Source organism: Planococcus citri, chromosome 2, assembly GCF_950023065.1.
Source record: "Planococcus citri chromosome 2, ihPlaCitr1.1, whole genome shotgun sequence".
NCBI classification, from domain to species: Eukaryota; Metazoa; Arthropoda; class Insecta; order Hemiptera; family Pseudococcidae; genus Planococcus; species Planococcus citri.
The window spans coordinates 79254770-79276949 of NC_088678.1; the positions used below are offsets into that span (position 1 = coordinate 79254770).

At 34.3% G+C, this 22180-nt stretch overlaps 1 protein-coding gene across 3 annotated transcripts in view; it reads left to right on the plus strand.

The window, feature by feature from the left end:
• Positions 1-22180, plus strand: part of LOC135837893 (adipokinetic hormone/corazonin-related peptide receptor variant I-like) — a 104707-nt gene that overhangs the window by 74614 nt on the left and 7913 nt on the right. For 2 of the 3 annotated variants that reach the window (XM_065353325.1, XM_065353323.1), the window contains 4 exons: positions 6899-7201; positions 18461-18609; positions 18699-18804; positions 18969-19176. In XM_065353325.1, coding sequence (XP_065209397.1) covers positions 6959-7201; positions 18461-18609; positions 18699-18804; positions 18969-19176 — 706 coding nt within the window. In that variant the 5' untranslated portion in view covers positions 6899-6958. Of the gene's footprint in view, positions 1-1595; positions 1733-6898; positions 7202-18460; positions 18610-18698; positions 18805-18968; positions 19177-22180 lie in introns of all 3 variants that reach the window. The other variant, XM_065353324.1, reaches the window with a different exon arrangement.

The window sequence follows — 22180 nt, forward strand, 5'->3', positions numbered from 1 at the left end:
AACTCGCGTACAATTCCCTCGTTGAATTTTGATACCTACCGCGTTACTTTTGTATGTACGAGTACGAGTAAATTTTAATTTCATTTCACATTTCACCATCTATACAGCATTTTGCTATTCGTTGGGATCGGATGATGTGTTAACGTTTATAAAAAAAAAACCCAAGCACGCGTCTAAAATTCCTCACGTCCACGCTGTTAACGAGCTGGAATATAGTGTAAATGTAAATTGTTTGTACCGTCAAGGCTTTTTTATTTTCCAATAAACGATAACTTCTTTCTGTTTTCACATTATCGATACAGCAGCAGCCTATTGAAATACTCGTACACATACGCCGAAGAATGAATTTTAATTTCTGTTCTTCGCGTTTGATGCCGCCGATACGTTGTTTTAGGTATTTCAGCTTCACTTCAGTAGGTATATGCTGGAGAAAAAAATGTGGGAAAATTCTTTTATGAGTATGGAATTTGATTTGGTGTGCATTTTAAACATTGAATATCTAGATATTGAAGTTGCTCTGGTCGATAAAGAATGATTGCACCCCCTCCCTTCGATCTCGATAATATGCCACTGCAAAAATCCAAGATAGGTCTTTTCTGACATTTTAGTCATGTACATTCAGCCAACTGAATTTTTTGAGCCACGAAAAATTATTGCAGCCAACTGTGCTGCACTTTTCGCCAGTTCGACTGGAGAGTAACCAGACAAGTAACAAGGGTTCAAGATTAAATGGTTCAATCACCTTTATTTTCTTTTATGTGTCAATTTTTCGAGATAAACATGCTGATTTTTTTTATACTTCCTGTTTCAAAGTTAGATATAAGTTCAATTTATTATGACAATAGTTCGATAGACATCGAAAACAATATTTCATCTCAAAACGAAAACACACTCGCTACTGAAAACTTGGCAAAAATGTCCCTATATTAAAAGGTCCACAAACAAACGTACAAAGACATTTATCTATAGAAATACGACTGGTTGCAAATATGTTGAAATAAGATTATACTTTTTTTGGTTCTCCTTCTCCTTTTTTCTTTGATCAAATACGAACTCGATTCTCGAAGTATTTCCAACGCTAGAGATGAATTTTTAATAAAATCAACGCCTCCGCTTTAAAAATCTTTTTTTTTTCACTTTGTCGAGAGAAAACTTCACATTAAACGTTATAATGACAAAATGAACGTTTAAAATGGCAAAATTTGACAACCTTACGGAAAGCTAAAAATTAATTTAATAAATACATCGCATCGTTGTCGTCGCGTTACGCAGCATTATCGCGAAATTATTAGTACGAGTATTACTCAACGCAGACAAATAATCTATACAGTCCCAGATCAAAGGTTGAAAGTAAGCATAGGAGGGGGCAGGAGTAATGAAGAAAAAAATTACCGACGAGAAAAGTTAGTAATTTCTTTGCAAAGATAAGTGTAGGTGTGTAAATTTAGAATTTTAATAAAGAAGTGGGGGTAAAGTCGAAATGGTTTTGAAGGTGGATTCGATTATTAAGATTGATGTGAGCTATTTCCCTTTCTACTGTATTTTGATGAATTTTAAAACTTATAAATTTTAACTCGGGCGGTGTTCTTTTTTAGAATGAACTGGTATTAAGAGAATCTTGTGAACTCATTTCGGGTGCTTAAAGTTGATTTTTGGATTTTTTTCGAATTTTTGGTGGATCGAAAGAGCACGAAAAAATGTATCAGACAACCAAAACTTGGTCGAAAATGAGGTAAATATCAAATTTTCGCTTTCTAGATCAATTTGGTGAAATTTTGATTTTTTCACATTTTGAAAAATTTATCAAAAATTAAAAAAAACAGAATTTTTTGTGTTGATATATTTTTGCATGTTCTTCCTAATCTAGGTTTGTCCATCTCGAATTTTTTTGCTCCATTCAGGAAACCTTTCCCTTCTATAGTTAGAAAAAAAAACAGGAATTCGCAGGGAGTAAAAAAATTCGCAGTCGAGTTGAAATATTAATCGTAGGAAATACATGTAGAATGTAGATACCTATCTAAACAATAAAAAAATGGAAAAATTCACGTAGGTGCTGTGTAGTCGTACACACGAGCTTTTATTACAATGATTAAATATAAGTGAAACATCGTCATGCTTGGTAGAGCTTTATAAAAAGCTCATATAAGCGAAATAATCGCTTTTAACATCGTTCTTCGTTTATATAATAAATGTGTTCGGTGTTAAATTCGTTTTATTTCCTTCTATTATATAACACGAAGTGAAGTTTTTTTCTTTTTAAAGATTAGACCCGGTCTCGTAAAAAAATATACCTACAGCAGGTATGTATCGCAGATACCAGGTACCCTTGATGAAAGTTTTCGCGTAGAAATTTTTTAGGCCGATTAAAATGGTTTTATTCATCTCGTAAATTTTTTTCTGATTATAGTCTTCAGTTTATTTATGTTTCTGCTAATACTCGAGTATACAGGGTGTCCTCTGTAAATAGTGCTAACCTTACGAGGATAGGAATAATTGCACTCTTCTCCCCTCACGACCATCCTCTGGGACTGCTATTTTCTTAAAGGAGACATCATAATAAACATTTTAAAGCAAACTAGCCAAAAAAAAGTTGGCCTTACTAACAAAATGGCGTCCATTTTGAATGCCAGGTCAACATAATTTGAATTTCTCGTAAAATTTGAACTCATTTTGATGGATCCCATATTAATTTTTCAAAAATTCATGTAATCATGACCGAATATTTGAGCTCAAAATCCTTCTGAAATACTCGAGAACATTTCTGAGTAAATATTTGGATTTTTCGTGAAATTTTAATCCATTTTGATATGTTACATGACAATTTTTCAAAAATCCCCAAAATTGATAGGTCACTCACGACACTCTTTCAAAAATAACAAATATCGTGATCCAATTTTGGGCTCAACATTTTTTCAAATTATACCCGGAGAGCACTTTCATCGAAATATTTGGAATTTTTGCAAAATTTTAACCCATTTTGATAGGTCGCATGATACCTTTCCAAGAACTCCAAAAAATAATCCCATTTTAAGCCCAAAATGCCTCAAGAATGCTTATAAAACTTTTTTTTATTTATATTGAAATTTTTTGCAAAATGATGGCTTTTTTCAATTTCTCAATTTTTGATATTCTAAAATTTTTTTCAATTCTTTAATTTTTGAGATTTTTTTTTAATTGTTCATTTTCAAGATTTCTTTTTTAAATTTTTTTATAATTTTTCACTTTTTCAACTTTTTAATTTTTTTTAATTTTTGAAAAATTGAACATATTTTGTTGATGTTTGACAATTTAGCGGATTAATAAGGAGATTTATTGGTTGATTTGGTTGGTCAGTTGATTGGTCGATGCTCAAAAAAATACATTTTTGAAGCATTTTGAGCCCAAAAATTGGCCATTGGGTTATAAGTTTTACTATTTTTGAGATGGTGTCATCTTCTTTTTGTGTCTGTGACATTAGGATCTCTTTAAATTCTCCCCTTCCACCTCTGCATCAGGTCTTCTGTGTGTTTGTTCATTTCTCCCCATAGCTCCTCTCTAGTGTATGCAGTGCCTGTGCCACATAGGAGGAGGTGTTCATCATTCTGTCTTTTCCCGCAATCCGGATACTTCACATCATCCTGAATGCCCCATCTAGTAAGGTTTACTGCTGTCTAGGTGCATCCAGCTCGGATCTGGTTCGGTGTGAGCCATTCTACATACTGCAGTTCATGTCCATTTGCCAAGTTCTCGTTACATGTGGCCTTCTCCAGATCCGACCATTGTTTTTCTCTCTCCCCTCCTCTGGGTCCACTTTCATCGTATGAGTCTCCTTCATAAAATTCCTCCAGAAATTCAGCCTTGGGATCATCTCTTTCTGGTTGAAAATAACATGGCGGGGGTCTTGTTCTTTTCTTGTGCTCTCTACATCTGCCACCACACACCGTCTTATCCCTGGAGGTGCAATGCCGCATATTCTTCATATGTAGGTGTTTAACACTGGTTGGTCTGAGGCAGCCAGATACAATTCTCATGTGTTGTTGAGAACAATGTTGATCTTCTTAACATGTGCTAATCAGGCCCCAGGCAGCACATCCATACTCTGCTGTAGTAGCACAGTGCCATAGCTGTTGTCCTCAGTGTCTTTGGCTTTGCTCCCCATCTGATTGATACCAGTTTCTACAGTAAATTGTTTCTTGCTTCCACCTTCATTTTTGTATTCTGATAATGTCTCTCCCTATTGACAAAATTATGCTGAAAAGCATGCATAACAGTGCGTGATTTTGGACTGGTGTAAAAGCGTGCATTATCGCGTTAAAAATATACATTTTCGCATGCTAAACAGAAGCAATCTAGCAACCAACTATTTTCTAAAATGCACCAGTGAGTAAAAATTGTTCCAAGTCCAAAAATTGATAACATTTATGCAAAAATAACCTCTTGACTATTCAGCTGCGAAGTGGCTGAGTGAGTTAAGCAGTCGCACATCTCAGGAACCTGGGATCAATCCCCGCAAGCGCTGGAAATTTTTAAATTTTCTTTTTAAATTTTTTTGAAAAAATTATCTATTAGAATGTCTTAAAATTCACAATTAATCGGTAGATAGTATTGCCTGTGAGTTTGAGCAATTTTTCTGTTAAAATTTCCACACTTATTGTACATACTTTTTAGTTTACTTTTAAGCATGCTATTCACTGGCTGAATAGCATGCAATTTTTTGAAAAAGTCCAAATTCACGCATGCGTGTGATATGTAAAAAAGCATGCATTTCAGCATGTTTTATGCACAATTTTTGTCAATAGGGCTTATATGTGAGGGTTTGGCCTAGTTTTATCTAGGTAAGTACATATATACTTAGGATTTTCACTGTTCTCCAGCTGCACTCCTCCCCATACTAGCTTCAATGTGCACTTTGCCTTTGAATTCTTCAGGTGGAACTGGAAGCTACTCACTTGAGTTTTGGATGGATTTGGTCTGAGGGCATTATCCACATAGTAGGCCTCTAGTTTATTCAGGGTTTCTTGTAACATTTCTTGTAAGTATTTCTATTCAGACAGGTCTCTCAAGTAGAGGGCACTAGTGAGCAGACAGGGCTATTCTCATCAGTGTTTACAAAAGCATCAATTTTGAAGGGTTAAAACTGAAAAAATAATTTGATATACATTATTTTTGCGATTATTATTGCACGTAATTAATCATGACCAAATCATATTTTCATTTTTAACTTGTAAAATCAGCACTTTGGTAAAATACACTGGATAAGAAAAGCCCTGTATGAAGAAGCTAGAACAGAGGGCACACTAGCGCTCTCTTTGTGAGGGACTGGTCCAAATGCGTGTCTCCCTGAGCGGTTGCTGCCAGGTCAACACTCATCAGTATACAGGAAGTGTCTGGTCTAGTCTCCAATTGGCTGGTCATTTGTGTATTATGTTGAATAGTATTTGGACGAGAACACTCCCCTGAGGCAGCCCATTTTTTTGCCTTTTTCATCTACTGGACTTTCCATGTTAGTGACATAGAACATCCTATTAACTGAGCAGAGATTTAATGATGGTGGTGAAATTGTGATTCTGGGTGACTTACTGACTTCATATACTTTTTTGCACAGTAGGTGGTGGTTTACAGTATTGTATGCAGCTGTTAGATCAATAAGATGGTGTTGTGAAATTGATCTAAATGAGTCTAAATTTAGCAAAAAATTTGAATATTAGCCAAAAAATGTCTTTTGAGCATTTTTGAGATATTTTGAGCCCAAAATTTGATAATTATTTTCGGAGTTTTGGAGAATGTGTCATGCGACCTATCAAAATGAGTTAAAATTTGGCAATGCTTTTTGAGTTATTTTGAATAACTTTGAGCCCAAAATTGGATCATGATTTTTGTTATTTTTGAAAGAGTGTTGTGTGGCCTATCGAATCAAAAGAAGTCAAAATGTCGCTAAACATTCTAATATTAATAAAGAACTGATTTAAGCATTTTTGATTTGTAAAAACTCCAAATATTTTAATGAAAATGCTCTTTGGGCAATTTGAAAAAAGTTTGAGTCCAAAATTGGGTCATGATTTTTGTTATTTTTGAATCCGTTTCATGGGATCTATCAAAAGAATTCAAAATTTTGCAAAGAATTCAAATATTAATTAAAAAACAGTTTTTGGGCATTTTTGAGGGATTTTGAGCTCAAAATGGGATCTCTATTTTCGGGGTTTTGGAAAAAGTGTCATGCGACCTATCAAAATGAGTTAAAATTTTGCAAGAATTTAAAATATTTTGATGAAAATGCTCTGTAGGTAATTTGAAAAAATTTTAAGCCCAAAACTGAGTCACGATTTTTGTTATTCGTGAATAAGTGTCGTGGAACTTATCAAAATGGGTCAAAATTTTACAAAAATTTAGAATTTTGATTTAAAAAATGGTTTTTGAGCATTTTTGAGGCATTTTGGACCCAGAATGAGATAATTATTTTCTGAGTTTTGGGAAAGGTGTCATGCGACCTATCAAAATGAGTTAAAATTTTGCAAAAATTCCAAATATTTCGATGAAAATGCTTTTTGGGTAATTAAAAAAAAAATTGACCTCAAAATTGGGTCATAAATTTTGTTATTTTTGGAAAAGTGTCGTGGGACATATCGAAAGGGATCAAAATTTCGCTACAAATGCAAATATTGCGACAAAAATATTTTTTGAGCAGTTTTAAGGTATTTTGAGCAATTTTGTGTCATTAGAAATTGCCCATAACTCTCATAAGAATTTTTTATGCATTTCCTGACTATTCTGAATTTCCAGTAGTTTCAATTTGAAGAAGATATTTTGTTCTTGTACATAAAAATAAGGGACTTAAATAACCTTGAACACTACCAGACGTTCATCACACGTGCCACCGACATTTTAAAATCTTAACACTTTGTTTCGTATTCTGTTTCAGTTCCATTTGGTTATCCCGTCTCTTTTGCGATTAATCAGACAGAATAGCTTTTGACGAGTTATGAGATCAGAATCCATGTCCTCACGTCCGATAGATTACAATGGCACGAATGCTTCAAAAGAGTTACCTCACGAATTGCGGTTCAACGAAGGCCATATCGTGACCATCGTCACTTATAGTATTTTAATCGTCATCTCTACCATAGGAAATATCACCGTGCTCACTGCGATGTGGAGAAGGAGGAGAAAATCTCGGACTAGGATTAATACGATGTTGATGCATTTAGCTATCGCTGATTTGATAGTAAGTACCTACCTATCTAAAAAATATATTCATATTCCTTAGTCTTATAGGTAAATAAATATAGCATTAATCCTTACCTATCCAATGTCCAAAACTAAAAGTACTTATCATCTACGCAGTATAATAATATTATTGAAAAGTTGAAAAAGTTTTTTTCGATTAAGATGTCTCCTTTTTTTTTCTTACAAACATTATCTCGTTCGTCGTTGAATTTACTGAAATAAGAAAATACACGAAAATTTTCTATCTACAAAGTTTCTTTAACAAGATAAAAAAAAAATGTGAAAATAGTGTAAGGGATGCTAAAACATGCCTGTAACAAAATAAAGACGAAAACGTGTCGTTCGAACTTGTTTATAATATTTTTCAAAGTCATACTATGGTCTTACTACAAAAGGAAATAGGGGTAGATTCGCAGGTGACGATGATTTCAGTGTGAAATTCGTCGAGCAACGATGATCAAAAATTCTGCTCCTCTCTCGTATTTCATCGACGACGACGTTGCAAAAATAAACACAACAGGAAAACAGTAAAATGAATGAAAGTTGTATAGCGAATTATCGTTATTAATAATAAATGATTTCTTCGCTATTGTGGAATTTTTTTTTCGGTGTTTTTCTTTTTTACGAAGCTAATTTTGGCGAAAATGAGCTGTCGTACGTTGGAAGCTATAGCGTCAAGTTAATATTATCCGAACGTCGATTCTCGCTTTTTCCGTTTCGCATACGTAATTCGAGAAGATACGAACGTGACAGATTTTAGGTGGCTGGTTTTTGGCACTTCTGGGTCAAATGATTGAGAACGAGGTTTTTCTTCTCGCGTTTTGCTTCTTTTTTTTTGTATACTCGTAAATATGTTTGTGTTTGTAAGAATTCATATTCTTCTGCGCGATGAGCAGCGAGGAGGAATAGGTGGGTGGATGAAGATATCTATAATACGTTCAGAAATATAATACGACGGAAAAATTGCAATTTCGTCGGTATATACGAGTAGAATGGGATTTCGTTTTCTTTACAAATATAGTGGTGGCTTTAATTGATTCGTACAGAAACGACAATGATGCTTTTTCTTATTGTATGGGTATCATCTTAGCGATGTATATACTAATACTTACAAGATGAAGACGAAGAGATTATGTGAAATGTTTTTCTGTGGGTGTATCGAGTCGTCGTCGGTTGTCGCAAAAAATATTCTTCAAGAGACAGCAAAATATCATAGAAAGTATTTTTTATAAGGGGAAAAATGGATTATGATATTGAATAGGCGGTCGTCTAATCATCATATTCAATAAAAATGTTACAAATTTGAAGAAAAAAAATTGACGTCATTGCGAAAAATAAAGCGGGTCATTGAGAATTTTTCGAAGATTTGGTCAAGCTTTATGGAGTAGCCTATCTTTCGTTGTTACAAAGGCATATTGTGTAGTGTAGGCGAGGTATTTTTCGGAAATATTTCAAGTAGGTAGTTTTTCGATGGTAGATATTCTTTTTTTAAGCACGACACAGAGAGCTTTCAAATTAGGAAAATTAAGGAAAATTTGTATGATTTATGATTCAAGGTTTAGTAGGTACATACGTGATTTGGATGAGAGTTTTCTTAGCCTTTGAATGTTTTGGGTTGGGACTCCAAATTTCATAAAAAAGATTTGGTTAAACCTAACAAGAAACTGATCATACAAATTTTTCAATTTTTGTATGATTTTAAGGGTAGATAGGTACAGATAATGTAACTTTTAATTTGAACCAATCCTCAATAACTTGACATCTACTATTTAGAAGAATTTCCTGTTAGTTAAGTATAATTTTTTCCCCTTCAAAATTTGACTAAAATTGAGAGAGGTGCATTTTCTCAAGGTATAAGATCCCAGAACTGAACACATCTCGTGAAAAATGATACGATTAGATCAGATCAGAACTCTGAACATTGAATCCAATTTGATTACACAGCAATGTGATCACAGCAGGATTTTAGATCAGATCAGAACTCTGAACATTGAATCCAATTCAATCACACAGCGATTTGATCACAACAGGAGTTTAATCAGATTCAACGGGGGAAAAGATCAAATCAAATCAGATCAGATCAGATCAGATCAGAGTTTTAATGAATTAAATCTACTCAGATTGACCAGAGCAGCTGTGTATTGCCCTCCAAGTGTAAAAACAACACATGAACATTTCTCAAGGTTTTTGTCAGCTCTGGGTGATCGTTTTGTCGTTGGCGGCGATTGGAATAGCAAGCACACTATTTGGGCATCTCGACTAATTAACTCTAGAGGGCGCGAACTTTCAAAAACTGTTGATTCTCTCAATTTGAGGACTCTGGCACCAGATTCTCCAACATTCTGGCCCACTGACCCAAGCAAAACACCAGACGTGCTCGATTTTTTTGTTGTCAAGGGCATATCTCAGCTCTTCACTGTTGTAAAAACAGTTGAGGACCTTTCATCGGACCATCTTCCAGTTGTGCTCACAGTTAGCAATCGAGTGATCAGTAAATGTGGCATAAGGCAGGCGCTGACTTCCAAGCAGACGGATTGGGTCAGGTACAGGAACATTATTGATGGAGAAGTTGACCTAAAAATCTGCCTAAAGAATGCGGACGACCTTGAGTGTGCAGTTGATCTCTTTACCAAGACAGTACAGTCAGCAGCTAGACAGGCAACCCCTGTGGCTTCCCACACTAGCCCAGGCACCATTTATCCAGCCAAAGTTCGACAGTTGTTAAAGGAGAAGCGTGCAGCTCGGCGCATATGGAATCGTACAAGATCCCCTACAGATAAAAAACACTTCAACTATCTGTCTAAAAAACTTGACTGTATGCTACGAGAGGTTGATAATGAGTCCTTCTCTCGGTACCTGCAAAATCTGTCCCCTGGTGAGGATTCCAATTACTCACTGTGGAGGGCCACGAAGAAGCTGAAACACCCACAAGTAGCTGCGCCCCCCATTAAAAGAGAGAATGGAGGTTGGGCTCGCTCTGACAAAGAAAGGGCTGAAACACTTGCGGATCATCTAGAGAGGGTGTTCCAGCCACACGAAATGGACTCACCTCCCCTCCCAACACTCAACTTGGAAAGCCCATCACAGGCACCTTTGCCTCTCTTCAGACCAATGCAGATTGCAAACGCAATAGTTCGAGACCTAAGCTGTAGAAAAGCACCCAGTATTGATGGGATTAATGGTGCAATGCTGAAGGAACTACCAAAGAAGGGCTTGGTGCTATTGACCATCATTTTCAATACAATACTGAGGCTTGGCATTCTCCCTAAAATGTGGAAAAGGGCCAAAATCATAATGATATGTAAGCCTGGCAAGCCCCCTCAAAGTGCAAGCTCCTACAGGCCGATCTCGCTCCTCTCAGTGCCATCCAAATTGTTCGAAAAGTTACTTCTGAGGAGATTGGCTCCAACTTTTGAGAAAGCAATACCGGAGTTCCAGTTTGGGTTCAGGCGCAATCACTCAACGGTGGACCAACTACACAGGGTGACCAATACTATCAGCTGTGCACTTGAAGAACGTAAATTCTGTGCTGGAGTATTCATCGATGTTGCTCAGGCCTTTGACAGAGTTTAGCACCAGGGCCTAAAGCATAAAATTCGCAAGTGCCTGAACAACAAGTATTACGACATAATATGCTCCTACATCGAAGGCCGCCAGTTTAGTGTGGCTCAGGGAGATGCTCTGTCCTCCTGGAGAGACTGCGAAGCTGGGGTCCCGCAGGGAGGAGTCTTATCTCCGGTCCTTTATCTCCTCTTCACGGCAGATATTCCAGTCCCAGATTGAATAATAGCTGCACTATTTGCCGACGACAAGGCCATCCTCTCAGTAAATGAAGATTACGAAGAGGCCATTACTTCACTGCAAGCAGCAGTTGATAGAATTGCTGAGTGGATGAGAACGTGGAAAATAGTTGCAAATTGTGGGAAATCAGTGCATGTTGACTTCTCTCTACGCACCCACCCCTACCTTCCAATCAGTATCAACAATGCAATTGTGCCATACTCAGACTCTACCAAATACCTTGGTATGCATTTAGATTCAAGACTGAACTGGAGCCAGCACATTCGGATGAAAAAACTTCAAATAAAAGAGAAAATGCGGGAGCTGTACTGGCTCATGGGGCCAAAATCGAGGCTGAGTCTTTCAAACAAACGCCTGTTATACCTGGCAATAGTCAAGCCCATCTGGCTGTATGGTATTGCGCTTTGGGGATGTGCCTCTAAGTCAAATATCCTGACAATACAAAGGTGCCAAAACATAATCCTACGAACAATGACTGGAGCATACCGATACGAGCGAAATGCTGACCTTCACAAGGACCTGGGAATTAGCTACATCTCCGAGGAAATCTGCAGGCACGCTGAGCGGCACGAGCATAGGCTACACAGACACTGCAACCCCAGTGCCATCCAGCTTTTGGACAACTCAAACGATGTGCGCAGGCTGAAGAGATTCAAGCCGTCCGACCTTCCAGCAAGAACAATCACCATGTGAAAAGACAAACAACAGAGTAGCGGTGGAATCGTCGTTGGGCGCTCTCAGCCGGAATTGGTGATTTAGTGAAAAACGCTGATGGATGCCCAATGTGGCAGGGATCGCGGAATTTGGAAAAAAAAAAAAAAAAGATTGACCAGAACCAATACGCTGGCATTTTGAATGAATCTGATCAGATCCAAACATTTTCCTAATCCAACTTGATCTGACCAGGTGAAATCAGATCAGAGTTTTGATGGAATTAGATCTGTTCAGATCTAGTCTTGTCCGATAAGAAAAACCTGATTGGATTAGATTTGATCAGATCAGATCTGGGCATTCACTGAATTGAATACAATTTGAGATCCGATCAAACCTGATCATATCAGAGTTTTGATAGGATCAGACCTGCTCAGACATGATCAGATCCAACTGGGAAAGCTTGATTGGATTTAATCAGATCCGGACATTCTTCGGATGCAATTTGATCTGATCAGATCAGAGTTTCAAAGGGATTAGATCTATTTAGGCTTGATCCGGTCTTACGAAGAAATCTGGTTTGATCACATTGGATCGGATCTGGTAAGATTAGGTCTGATTTGGTCATTCTCTGATTCTAATTTTATCAGAATCAGACCAGATCTGGTCAAATCATAGTTTTGATGGGATCAAATCTGATCAGACGTGATCAGATTGAGCTGGGAAAACTTGATTGGATTTAATCAGATCCGGACATTCTTCGATGCAATTTGATCTGATCAGATCAGAGTTTCGAAGGAATTATACTTAGATCTATTTAGGCTTGATCCGGTCTTATGGAGAAATCTGGTTGGATCACATTGGATCGGATCTGGTAAGATTAGGTCTGATTTGGTCATTCTCTGATTCTAATTTTATCAGAATCAGACCAGATCTGATCAAATCATAGTTTTGATGGGATCAGAATTATTCAGACCTAATCAGATACAACACAGAACCTGATTGGATTAGATGGAGTCAGATCCGGGGATTCTTGGGATCCAATCTCATCTGACCTGATCTACTCAGATCTCATAGTTTTGGTAGGATCACATCTGTTCAGATTCAAGTGAAACCTGACTGGATCTGATGAGATACAGACAATCTCCGGATCCAATTTAATCGTACGTGAATCAATTTGATCAGCGTTTTGATGAGATTAGATCTGTTCAGAATTCAGATCTATAATCAATCACGCTCGATAAGTAGAACTTGATTGAATCAGATCAGGACATTTTCTGGATGCAATTTGATCAGATCAGATCGGAGTATCGGTTAAATTGAATCTTTTCAAATTTGATCAGATCCAACAGGGGAAATTAATGCTGATTGGATCTGGTCATATCCAGACGTTCTCCGGAGTCTGGATTCAGCAAAAAACACGAACTATTTTGAAATGATTGCAAAAAACTAAAAATGGATACTTACTTTTTGACAATTTCTGGCAAGAAAATGAAACTTTTGGGTAACATTTAGAAAAAAAAAGAAAAACTTTGACTATTTTGCTAAATAAAAATAAAAATTTTTCTCAAAAAATAATATAATTAGACGATTTTAGCGAAAAACAGCAAATTTTAGGAAATTATTGGCCTAAAAATTGGAAAAATAATGTATTTTTCGCAATTTTTTCAAAAAGCGAGATTTTTGAATTTTTTTGGTGGCAATTTTGGTTGAAAATGCAAAACTTTTCAATTGCTGAAAAATTCAAATTTTTGACAAGAAGCAGGACTTTTGGACAATTTTTGAAAAAAAGTGAGATTTTTTGGGAAAAATGTGAGGCTTTTTTCAATTTTGTCGATTAAAAAGTGAAATTTTTTGGCATTGTATTGATGAAAAAGAAGGTACCTACCTATTTTTTTTTTAGAAAAAATTGAGAATTTTTGGATTTTTTTGCGAAAAAGAGACAAAATTTTAGCAAGATCGAGTCTATTTGGCGATTTTAACAAAAGATAGCCATGATTAAACCAAGTTGCATGCGATTGAAGCTTTCAAAGTCTTGGTTTTTGCTAAAAAACGTTAGATTGTCGTTTTTTTTGTAAAAAAAAAGCACAAACATTTTCACCTTTTTCCAAAAATTGTCCAAATGCCTTTCCTTTTGTTACTATTTTCATAATCTCGCGTTTCACGTGCCAAATAAAAGTTTCTTTTTTTGCCAGAAATTGAAAAAAAGCTCGGTTCTTGTAAAGTTGCCAATGAAAGTTGTTGCTTGCCAAAAATTGTGGTCTGTTTGAAAAAAATATCAAATGTTGAAATTTTTTTGAAAAAAATCACTTAAAAGTCTCGATTTTTGTTGACAGAAATTGTCAAAAAAATTGCTTTTCTGCTAAAGTTGCCAAAGCCTTATTTTTTGGAAACATTTTCAAAAAAAGTCACTTTTTACAAAAAAAGTTTCTAAAAAGTCAGATTTTTTTCTACAAAAAAATGCAAAAAAGTATTGGTTGCTTTTTGCCAAAAATTGACAAGAATTCACACCTTTTACCAAATTTCTGATTTTCACTTTTTTTACCAACAAATTCTAAAAATTACCAAAGTCCTCCTTTTTTGATACAAATAACTTCACTTTTTGCCAAAAATTACAAAAAATTGTCTCACCTGCCAAATAAAAGTTGCCTTTTTTGCCAGAACGTGTAAAAAAAAGCTAGGTTCTGGTCAAAGTTGCCAGAAAAGGTTGTTTCTTGCCAAAAATTGCTAAAAATAATCGCCTGTTTAACAAAAAGTCAAATGTTGACATTTTTTGAAAAAATTCACCCAAAAGTACTGCCTTTTGTTGACAGAAATTGTCAAATTGCCTTTCTGCTAAAATTGCCAAAGTCTTGCTTTTTGAAAACCTATTTTTAAAAAAGTCACTTGTTTTACAAAATTTGTTTCATAAAGAGACTGATTTTTTCGACAAAAAAAATGCAAAAAGTATCTATTTTTTGATATAGTTGGCAATTTTCATAAAGTTGTTTTCTTTGCCAAAAATTGACAAGAATTCACACTTTTTACCAAATATTTGATAAATTCCACTTTTTTACCAAGTCACCCTTTTTTGCTAGATACTAATAGCTTCACTTTTTGCCAAAAATTACAAGACCAAAAAGTCACAAATATTTTCCAAAAGTGCTCAAAAGTCTCGTTTTTTGGTCAAAAATTACCCAAAAAGGTCTGTCTTTTGCTGAAATCTCGTTTTTTTTTGCCAGAAATTGCCAAAAACTTCCTCTTTTTTATGTCAAAAAAATTTCCAAAACCAACTTGCTTTATTACCAGAAAGTTGCGAAATTAATAAAATATGATGCACAATTCGAAATAAAAGATGTATTCAAACATATTTACAGGAATACAAAATATGTACATTAATCGAATAAAAAGAAAATCGCCATAATGCGATCGGAAAACGTAAAACTATAATAATAAACGAATAGAATTTTGGATATTCGAATAGAAAAAATATATGTAAAAGTCATTGGAGGTTTTTTGTTGACTTTACACATACATTGTATTTCAATAATAAGAAGAATTACTTGTAATTACGACAGGGTTGGCCGTAAACTAAATACTTTACATAGTTTACTGTAAAATGTAATGTAAACTTGTAAAGTAAAATATTTTTATTTTACTGTAAAGTAAACTAACAGGTAAACTTTGTAAATTTTTGTGTTTTTGGTCTGTTTTTGTACCGTTTTGACGTTTTGAGTTCCTAAAAACACATTTTGAATGTCTCTGTGTTCATAATCAATGAAAAATGAAATTAATTTGCACAACAGACAAAACAAATGAAAATTTGGTAAAAAAACAATGTAAACAAAGTACAAAACCCTAGGGTTTTGAATGTCAGATTTCAATTTTGACGCTCTGACACTCAATTTAAAGTTAAAATAACAATAACCATACAAAGTAGGTAATTATGCCATCATTAGAACCAAAACAAAGCAAAGAAAAAAGCTGAGAACGCGAAAACGAAGAGAAATTAATCCAAATTTTGATTTTCCAATGAAAAAAACAAAGAATAGTTTACTTTACTTTTACTTTACATATTCAATTTACATTACCTACATTTGACTTTACATGTAAAGTAAACTATGTAAAAAATAATACTTTATGGTAAAGGCACATCCCTGAATTACAAAGTAAATAAACGATTACAATGTTGACGCGAATTTTACTTTATTTTTAACACTTTCCCTAATTCGAGAATTATCGAGCAATAAATTGACAGCAAAAACTGCTCCGTATAAACATGAAGAACATTGATCATGTTTCCTCAAATTTGGTCGATGTTAAAGATGCTTTGCTAGCGGCAATCAACTGGGATAAGCAACTCGATCTGCTACCTGGATCCACAATATCGCCACGTCAGCATTTTCAAAGTATATGCCAGTTGTCGAGTGAAACGTACTCAGACATCCGGCAAAATCAGCATAGCTGGAACGTTTGAGCTGTCTTCGATTCACATTTTAGACAGCTGATGTCCTCAGTGGTAACATTTTCCAGAGTTTTCAAAGAAACACTGACTGTGTTGTGTATCTCTGGCAACCTACAGCAGCTTGCTTGTTGCTGCTCGATGATCGATAGGGAATATCAGACGTAACGATGTCTGATCGCTTTCCTCGAGGTCTAAAACCTACATTCAGCATGTTGTTAGCGGCTATGGATTTCTTTGAGGTATCCATGACTCTTGTTGTTGGAATTATCGTTAGCGTCATCGAACTCGTCATTCCCAAACAAGGAACTATTGACTATTAAATGATTTCTGGCCTCTGGGAACTTTTCTGAGTCGATTTGGTCGAAGATTTCGGTGTAAAAGGCGATGACTTCGACGTAGAAGGTGCTCTTTTCCTCTGCATCGACATAGTGCTTTTAGTTTCCTTCACATCACTGATTTCGGTATCGGTTTCGGTATCAATCATGATCTAACAAATCTGGATTGATCAGTATGGTAACTCGTTGGTCGCAATCTCAAAGTTTCTCGTTGAAAGTGACATCTTTCTCACTTTTCTATCTAAAAATTTAGAAAAGATAATTGTTTTGCCAAAAATTGACAAAAAATTCTATGTTTTGTTAAAATGTGTAAACGTTTATTACATCACAAATTTTTTTTACAATTTTAATTGAAATATTCCGGCTCATTTTTAAACTTTTTTTTCTAGGTAGGTACCTACTTAAAAATGTATTGCTCAAATTTTTCAAAATTTTCGGTTACTTTTTCATTACTTTTTTGAACTTTATTATAGTTACCTACCTACTAAAGTTACTCTTTTATTGAAAAAAACTGATTACAAGTTCTTGAATCGACTAAATGAAAATTTGATTAAGAAATTTTCATTTCCTAAGAGGATAAAGTGTACAAAATAAGTGATTTTTTTTTTTTAATTCAATTTTCTCGAAATCCCCTTCCCTCCTCCCACCGCTATAAAAAGAAAAAATTATCAACACCAAAACTCGAAACGAAATAAAGGCCACTATAGGTATAATATTTCTGATCATATCTCAGCATCTGGAAAAAATTTTCTCAGCAATAAAAAAAATCTGCTGAACTTCATTTCATTACGAAAATTTCCATTCATTGAAACTCGCGTCTCACAGGACAATTCCTTCTGTGAATAATTTAAACGGGCGAGCTTGAAACTTTAATATCAATTTCCACGTTTTGCGATGACGTAAAATACTCGCTTTCTTTTGAAAATTTCGATTCGAAATTGCCCCAGATGAAAAATCTGTCAGACTGTTGTATACGTCGTCGTTGTTTGTTATATTGGAGTAAAATTCAACTCGAATGTATATTTAATTTAGAAAAATGCTTAATCACGGTATTTTGTATTACGTGATGATGATAAAGGTTCCTTTTTGGCCCTATTCTGCTCTTATTTCAGTATATACAGTAGTACGAGTAGGTTGGTTCATTTTATTTTTCTGTATGGTGAAATAAATCACTATATCGTGTGTGATCACCAGATTTGTTGCCTAAATCAATCACTCGGCTCCAAACGTGTCAAATATCATTTACGTATAAATTTTGAAAAATTATTATTAATCATTTCTGTCGAGGCGAAATGACGGGAGGGGGGAGGGGAGGTATAAAAAGACCAACCAAATACGCGTCGATCTGATTTCATTTAAAATTCATTTTCTTCCTTTTCTGTACGCAATGTGGGTATTTGATGAGTACAAATATACGACGATGGAACCCCAAGCGTGGTTTCTTTTTCCTGTTACTCGTGCAAGATATACTTGTAGGTATTTTTGCCACCCTAATACACGAAAAAAAAATCATCGTAGGGTATTTTTAGACACGTTATAAGGATATTCTTGACAGCGGTGGGTACGGTTTATATAACCGAGGGGAGGGGGATGAAAAGCTTCTCTCGAAGATGGTGTTTTTCGACGATATCGATGTGGTAAAATTAACGCGGGGGCGATGAGAGGATTTGCTGGGAATAATTTTTAATTATCTGGTATTAGTGAGACTGCGGTGAAATAGCTTTGGAAACTTTGTAACACGTTTGCACGCTCGCACGAGGCTCGAGTTTGATAAAATTATTGCAAAACGATGAGTACACGTATCGTAGGTGAAATGAGAGGAAAAATTGTGCCGAAAAAAACAAACTAGGGAGGTTATCAGCTTTTTTGCGAGCGTAATTAGCAATATTGACTCGTAATGTGTACTTTGTGTACTTTTATAAATGGAGCTATGTACTCGTACGAGTATCAAGGTCCTCTTTAGATCGATTAGATAATAATTATACATACGAGAGTTGAAATTTTTTGAACGTTTGTGTGTTTACAGGTTACATTTTTAATGATGCCATTGGAAATATTTTGGGCAGCGACGGTCGAATGGATCGCCGGAGACGCGATGTGTCGAGTCAGCGTATTTTTCCGCATCTTCGGATTATATTTATCGAGTTTCATCATCATTTGTATTAGCGTCGATAGGTATGTGTATTGTGTAGGTTGTTTTTTACGCACCATATAAACGTGTGTAGGTTTTTTTTGAAGACGAGAATTATTTTTTTTTGCCACAGATATCTTGCGGTGCTGAAACCGATGAATTTATATCAAGTAGACCAGAGGGGTAAAATCATGCTGACATCGGCGTGGCTCGCATCCGTCATTTGTAGCGCCCCGCAGGTATGTGTTTGTAAATATTGTACACGTGTACACAATGTGATGATACACTGCTAGAATAGACGCGCCAAAGTCGAGCAAAACAAACTACGAGTCGTAGACTTTAAAAAAGTTGCGATATTTTATTATATTGTGTTTATAATTTTTTTTTTTCGGTGGAATTTCAGAGTATAATTTTTCACGTCGAGTCACATCCCGAATTTCATGATTTTAAACAATGCGTCATGTTCAATTCATTCCAATCCAAGTATCAAGAATTGGCGTATTTGTATTCGGGAATGATCATCATGTACTTGCTGCCTTTGGCTGTAATTATATTTTGTTACACGTCCATTGTCATAGAGATATTCAAACGGTCTACGGAAACGAATATAGGTGAGTTTATCGTTGTGTATAATTTTTACTTCGTTCTTGAGGAAGCGAAGGTATTCTGACTGGATGATAATTTTTTTGGGACCGAGTGAGAAAGACATTTTGGATTTTGAAAATTTTAAGAACCATTTTTAAAGCATATTCTTCCCCGGAAAGCCTGGAAATTTGGTAAGAGTCGAGGAAGCTTGCCCTTCTGCTCAAGTCAAAAGACATGTTATGAAATTTTAGAATTTCCATTTCAAAATTAGGGAATTTTGTGAAAAAATTGAGTACTTAATCGCTATTTTTAACGAAATTCGCCGCCGATGACGTCTGAGCGTTTGACCCCCCCCCCCCCTCCCCCACCTCACCATGTGTAGTTGATGTCCAAATGATCTGGAAAAATATTAGAAGGAGAAACTGGAAAACGTGAGAGAAAAGCATGTTACTTGAAAACTGGTGTAGAATTGTGAAAACAAAAACAAAAGGAAGAGAAACACCAAAAAAAAAACAAATTAGAAAATGGCGTTTCAAAAAATAAAAACGAAATTTTGGAAAAATGAAACCGGGAAATAAAAATAATAATGCACAAAATGTATAATAAAAAAACGAAATCTGAGAAAACCTTGAAATAAAAACAGAAAAAATTATGTTTTCCATTTTAAAATTTTTTTTTTAAACTTATTTTTTTCAGTTTTTGGAATATTTTGAATCACAAATTAATTCAAACGAAGGATGCAAAGATGGAGGAAAAATATCTTGACATTAATAATGAAAGTTTCGAAAAAACAAAAAACTACAAAACATAAAACAAAAGATTGAAATTGAAAACTGAAAAGAAAATTGAATCTGAAAACCAAAATAAAAAAAAAAGAATTCGTTTTTACAACTAAAAAACGAAACTGGAAAAACATTTTTTAAAACATCCTTGATGGGCTGCATTATATGAAATGAGAAAAAAACAAACAAGATTTGAAAAAACGAAAACTGAAAACCTAAATCAAGAAACGTAAAAACAAAAAGTAGAAACGAGAAAAAATAAAAATAAAAATGAAATCTGAATACCAGAAAACTAAAAACTCTCTAAAATATGAGAAAAAATCGTTCTCAAAAACCGGTTTCAATGTTGTCAAAAGTTCAAAAAAATTATTTCAATTGAAATAAAAATGACTTGACTAAAAATTGAAATTGTTAGTAAAACAAAAAAAGAGAATAAAAACATAACACGAGAACAAAAACCTAAACTGTAAGAGCTGAAACCCCCATCAACGAAAATTAGGGAAAACAGTAAAAAGAAAGCCAACACGGAAAATGAAAACTGAGAAAATCCAAACACAAAAACTGAAATATGAAAACAAATAAATACCTACAAAAAATTAAGTTTTTCATTTTCATTTTTTCATTTTTTGCATAATTTTGAATCACACATCTACTTTAAAATTTAAACTAGGGTTGCAAAAATGAAAAAAAAGTATGGAAAATAAAAGATAAAAAATAACTTGAAAATCGTCAAACAAAAACTTGAAATGGAAAACTGAAAACGAAAAAAAAAACTCATTTTTACATCTTTGATTTGGGGTCTTGAAAAATGAATAAAATAGAAAATCGGTGAGAAACAAGAACTGAAAACAAAAAGTAATCAAAAAACTTGAAAACGAATGCCAAGAACTGAAAAAAAAGTTGAAAATGAAATCTGAAAACCAGAAAACCAATAAACTTTCCAAAACCAAACTAAATCGTTTTCAAAAACTTGATTCATTGTTGAAAAAGCAAAAAAAAAAAGTAAAAATAACAAAAATACCTACCTATTGTTTAAAAATTGAACTTTTATAATTATAGTAAAACCAAAACAGAGAAAAAAAATTTCAACCCAAAAAATAACAAGTGAAAACAAGAACTTGAACTAAACTGAGAACTAAAAAATTTAAAAAACCTAAAAAAAACCTTGAAATTCAAAAAAATGCTAGAAACAAATTAAAAATGTAAAATGACAACTGAAAACCAAAAACCCCTTCCTTTCTCTTACTTAAATAAAAACAAAAATAAAATGAAAAACGACGTTGAAAAATAAAACACTGAAAAAGAAAACCAAAAAATTTAAAAAATTTTCAAAACAGAAAAATTTGTTCTCTTAACCCTCTAACCTAAAAAATCTGAAAACTGAGAGCGAAAACTTGAGTTTAAAAAAGCAAAAATGGAAAACAAAACCGAAAAAATTGTTTTTAGAATCTTGGACTTGGTTGGGAGGGTTTGGCAAAATGAAAATACCCCCCCCCCCAAAAAAAAGAAAACAAAACGAAAAAAAATTGAAATATCGTTAAAAACACAATTTTGGAGAAACGAAAACAGTTGAAAGCGAAGACAGACAGACTTAAAAACAAAGGCTACCCCCCCCCCTCAACCTAAAAATTAAATCAAAAACTTGAAAAACCCAAACTTGGAAAATTTTCAAACCGAAAAAATTTGTTTTCTCGACCATTTACCGTTCAATTTTGTAAAAAGTAAAAAAAAAGGATTTAATAAAATGAGAATAAAAATCAAAGGTTTGAATTGACCCCCCTCCCCCCCCCAAAACGGTAAAGAAACGAGAAATTGGAAAATGACGTTAAATTTTGGGAGAACAAACTTTGAAAATGAAAATGAAAAAAAAAGAAAGTAAGAAATGAAGCAATCATAAAATCTTGAAACCAAAAAACTTGATAACTTCTCAAACCCGAAAAAATTTATTTTTTCATCCCATGATTCAGTGTTGTAACTTCCTCCCTCCTCCTCCCCAAATAAAATAATGGAAAATTGAGTTTAAATTAAAATTTTAGGAGAACAATAAAAAATAGAAAACCAGTAAAGACCTAAAACGGAAATGAAAAAATAAAAAAAAAACTAAAACACTAAAACAAAAGAAGTCGTTTTTACAATCCTGATTCTGTGCTGCAAAAAAAAAAAAAAAAAACTTAAAATAAGGAAAATTGAAAAATGAAATTTTAGAAAAATCAAAACTGAAAATAACCTTTTCATAAAAATAAACAAA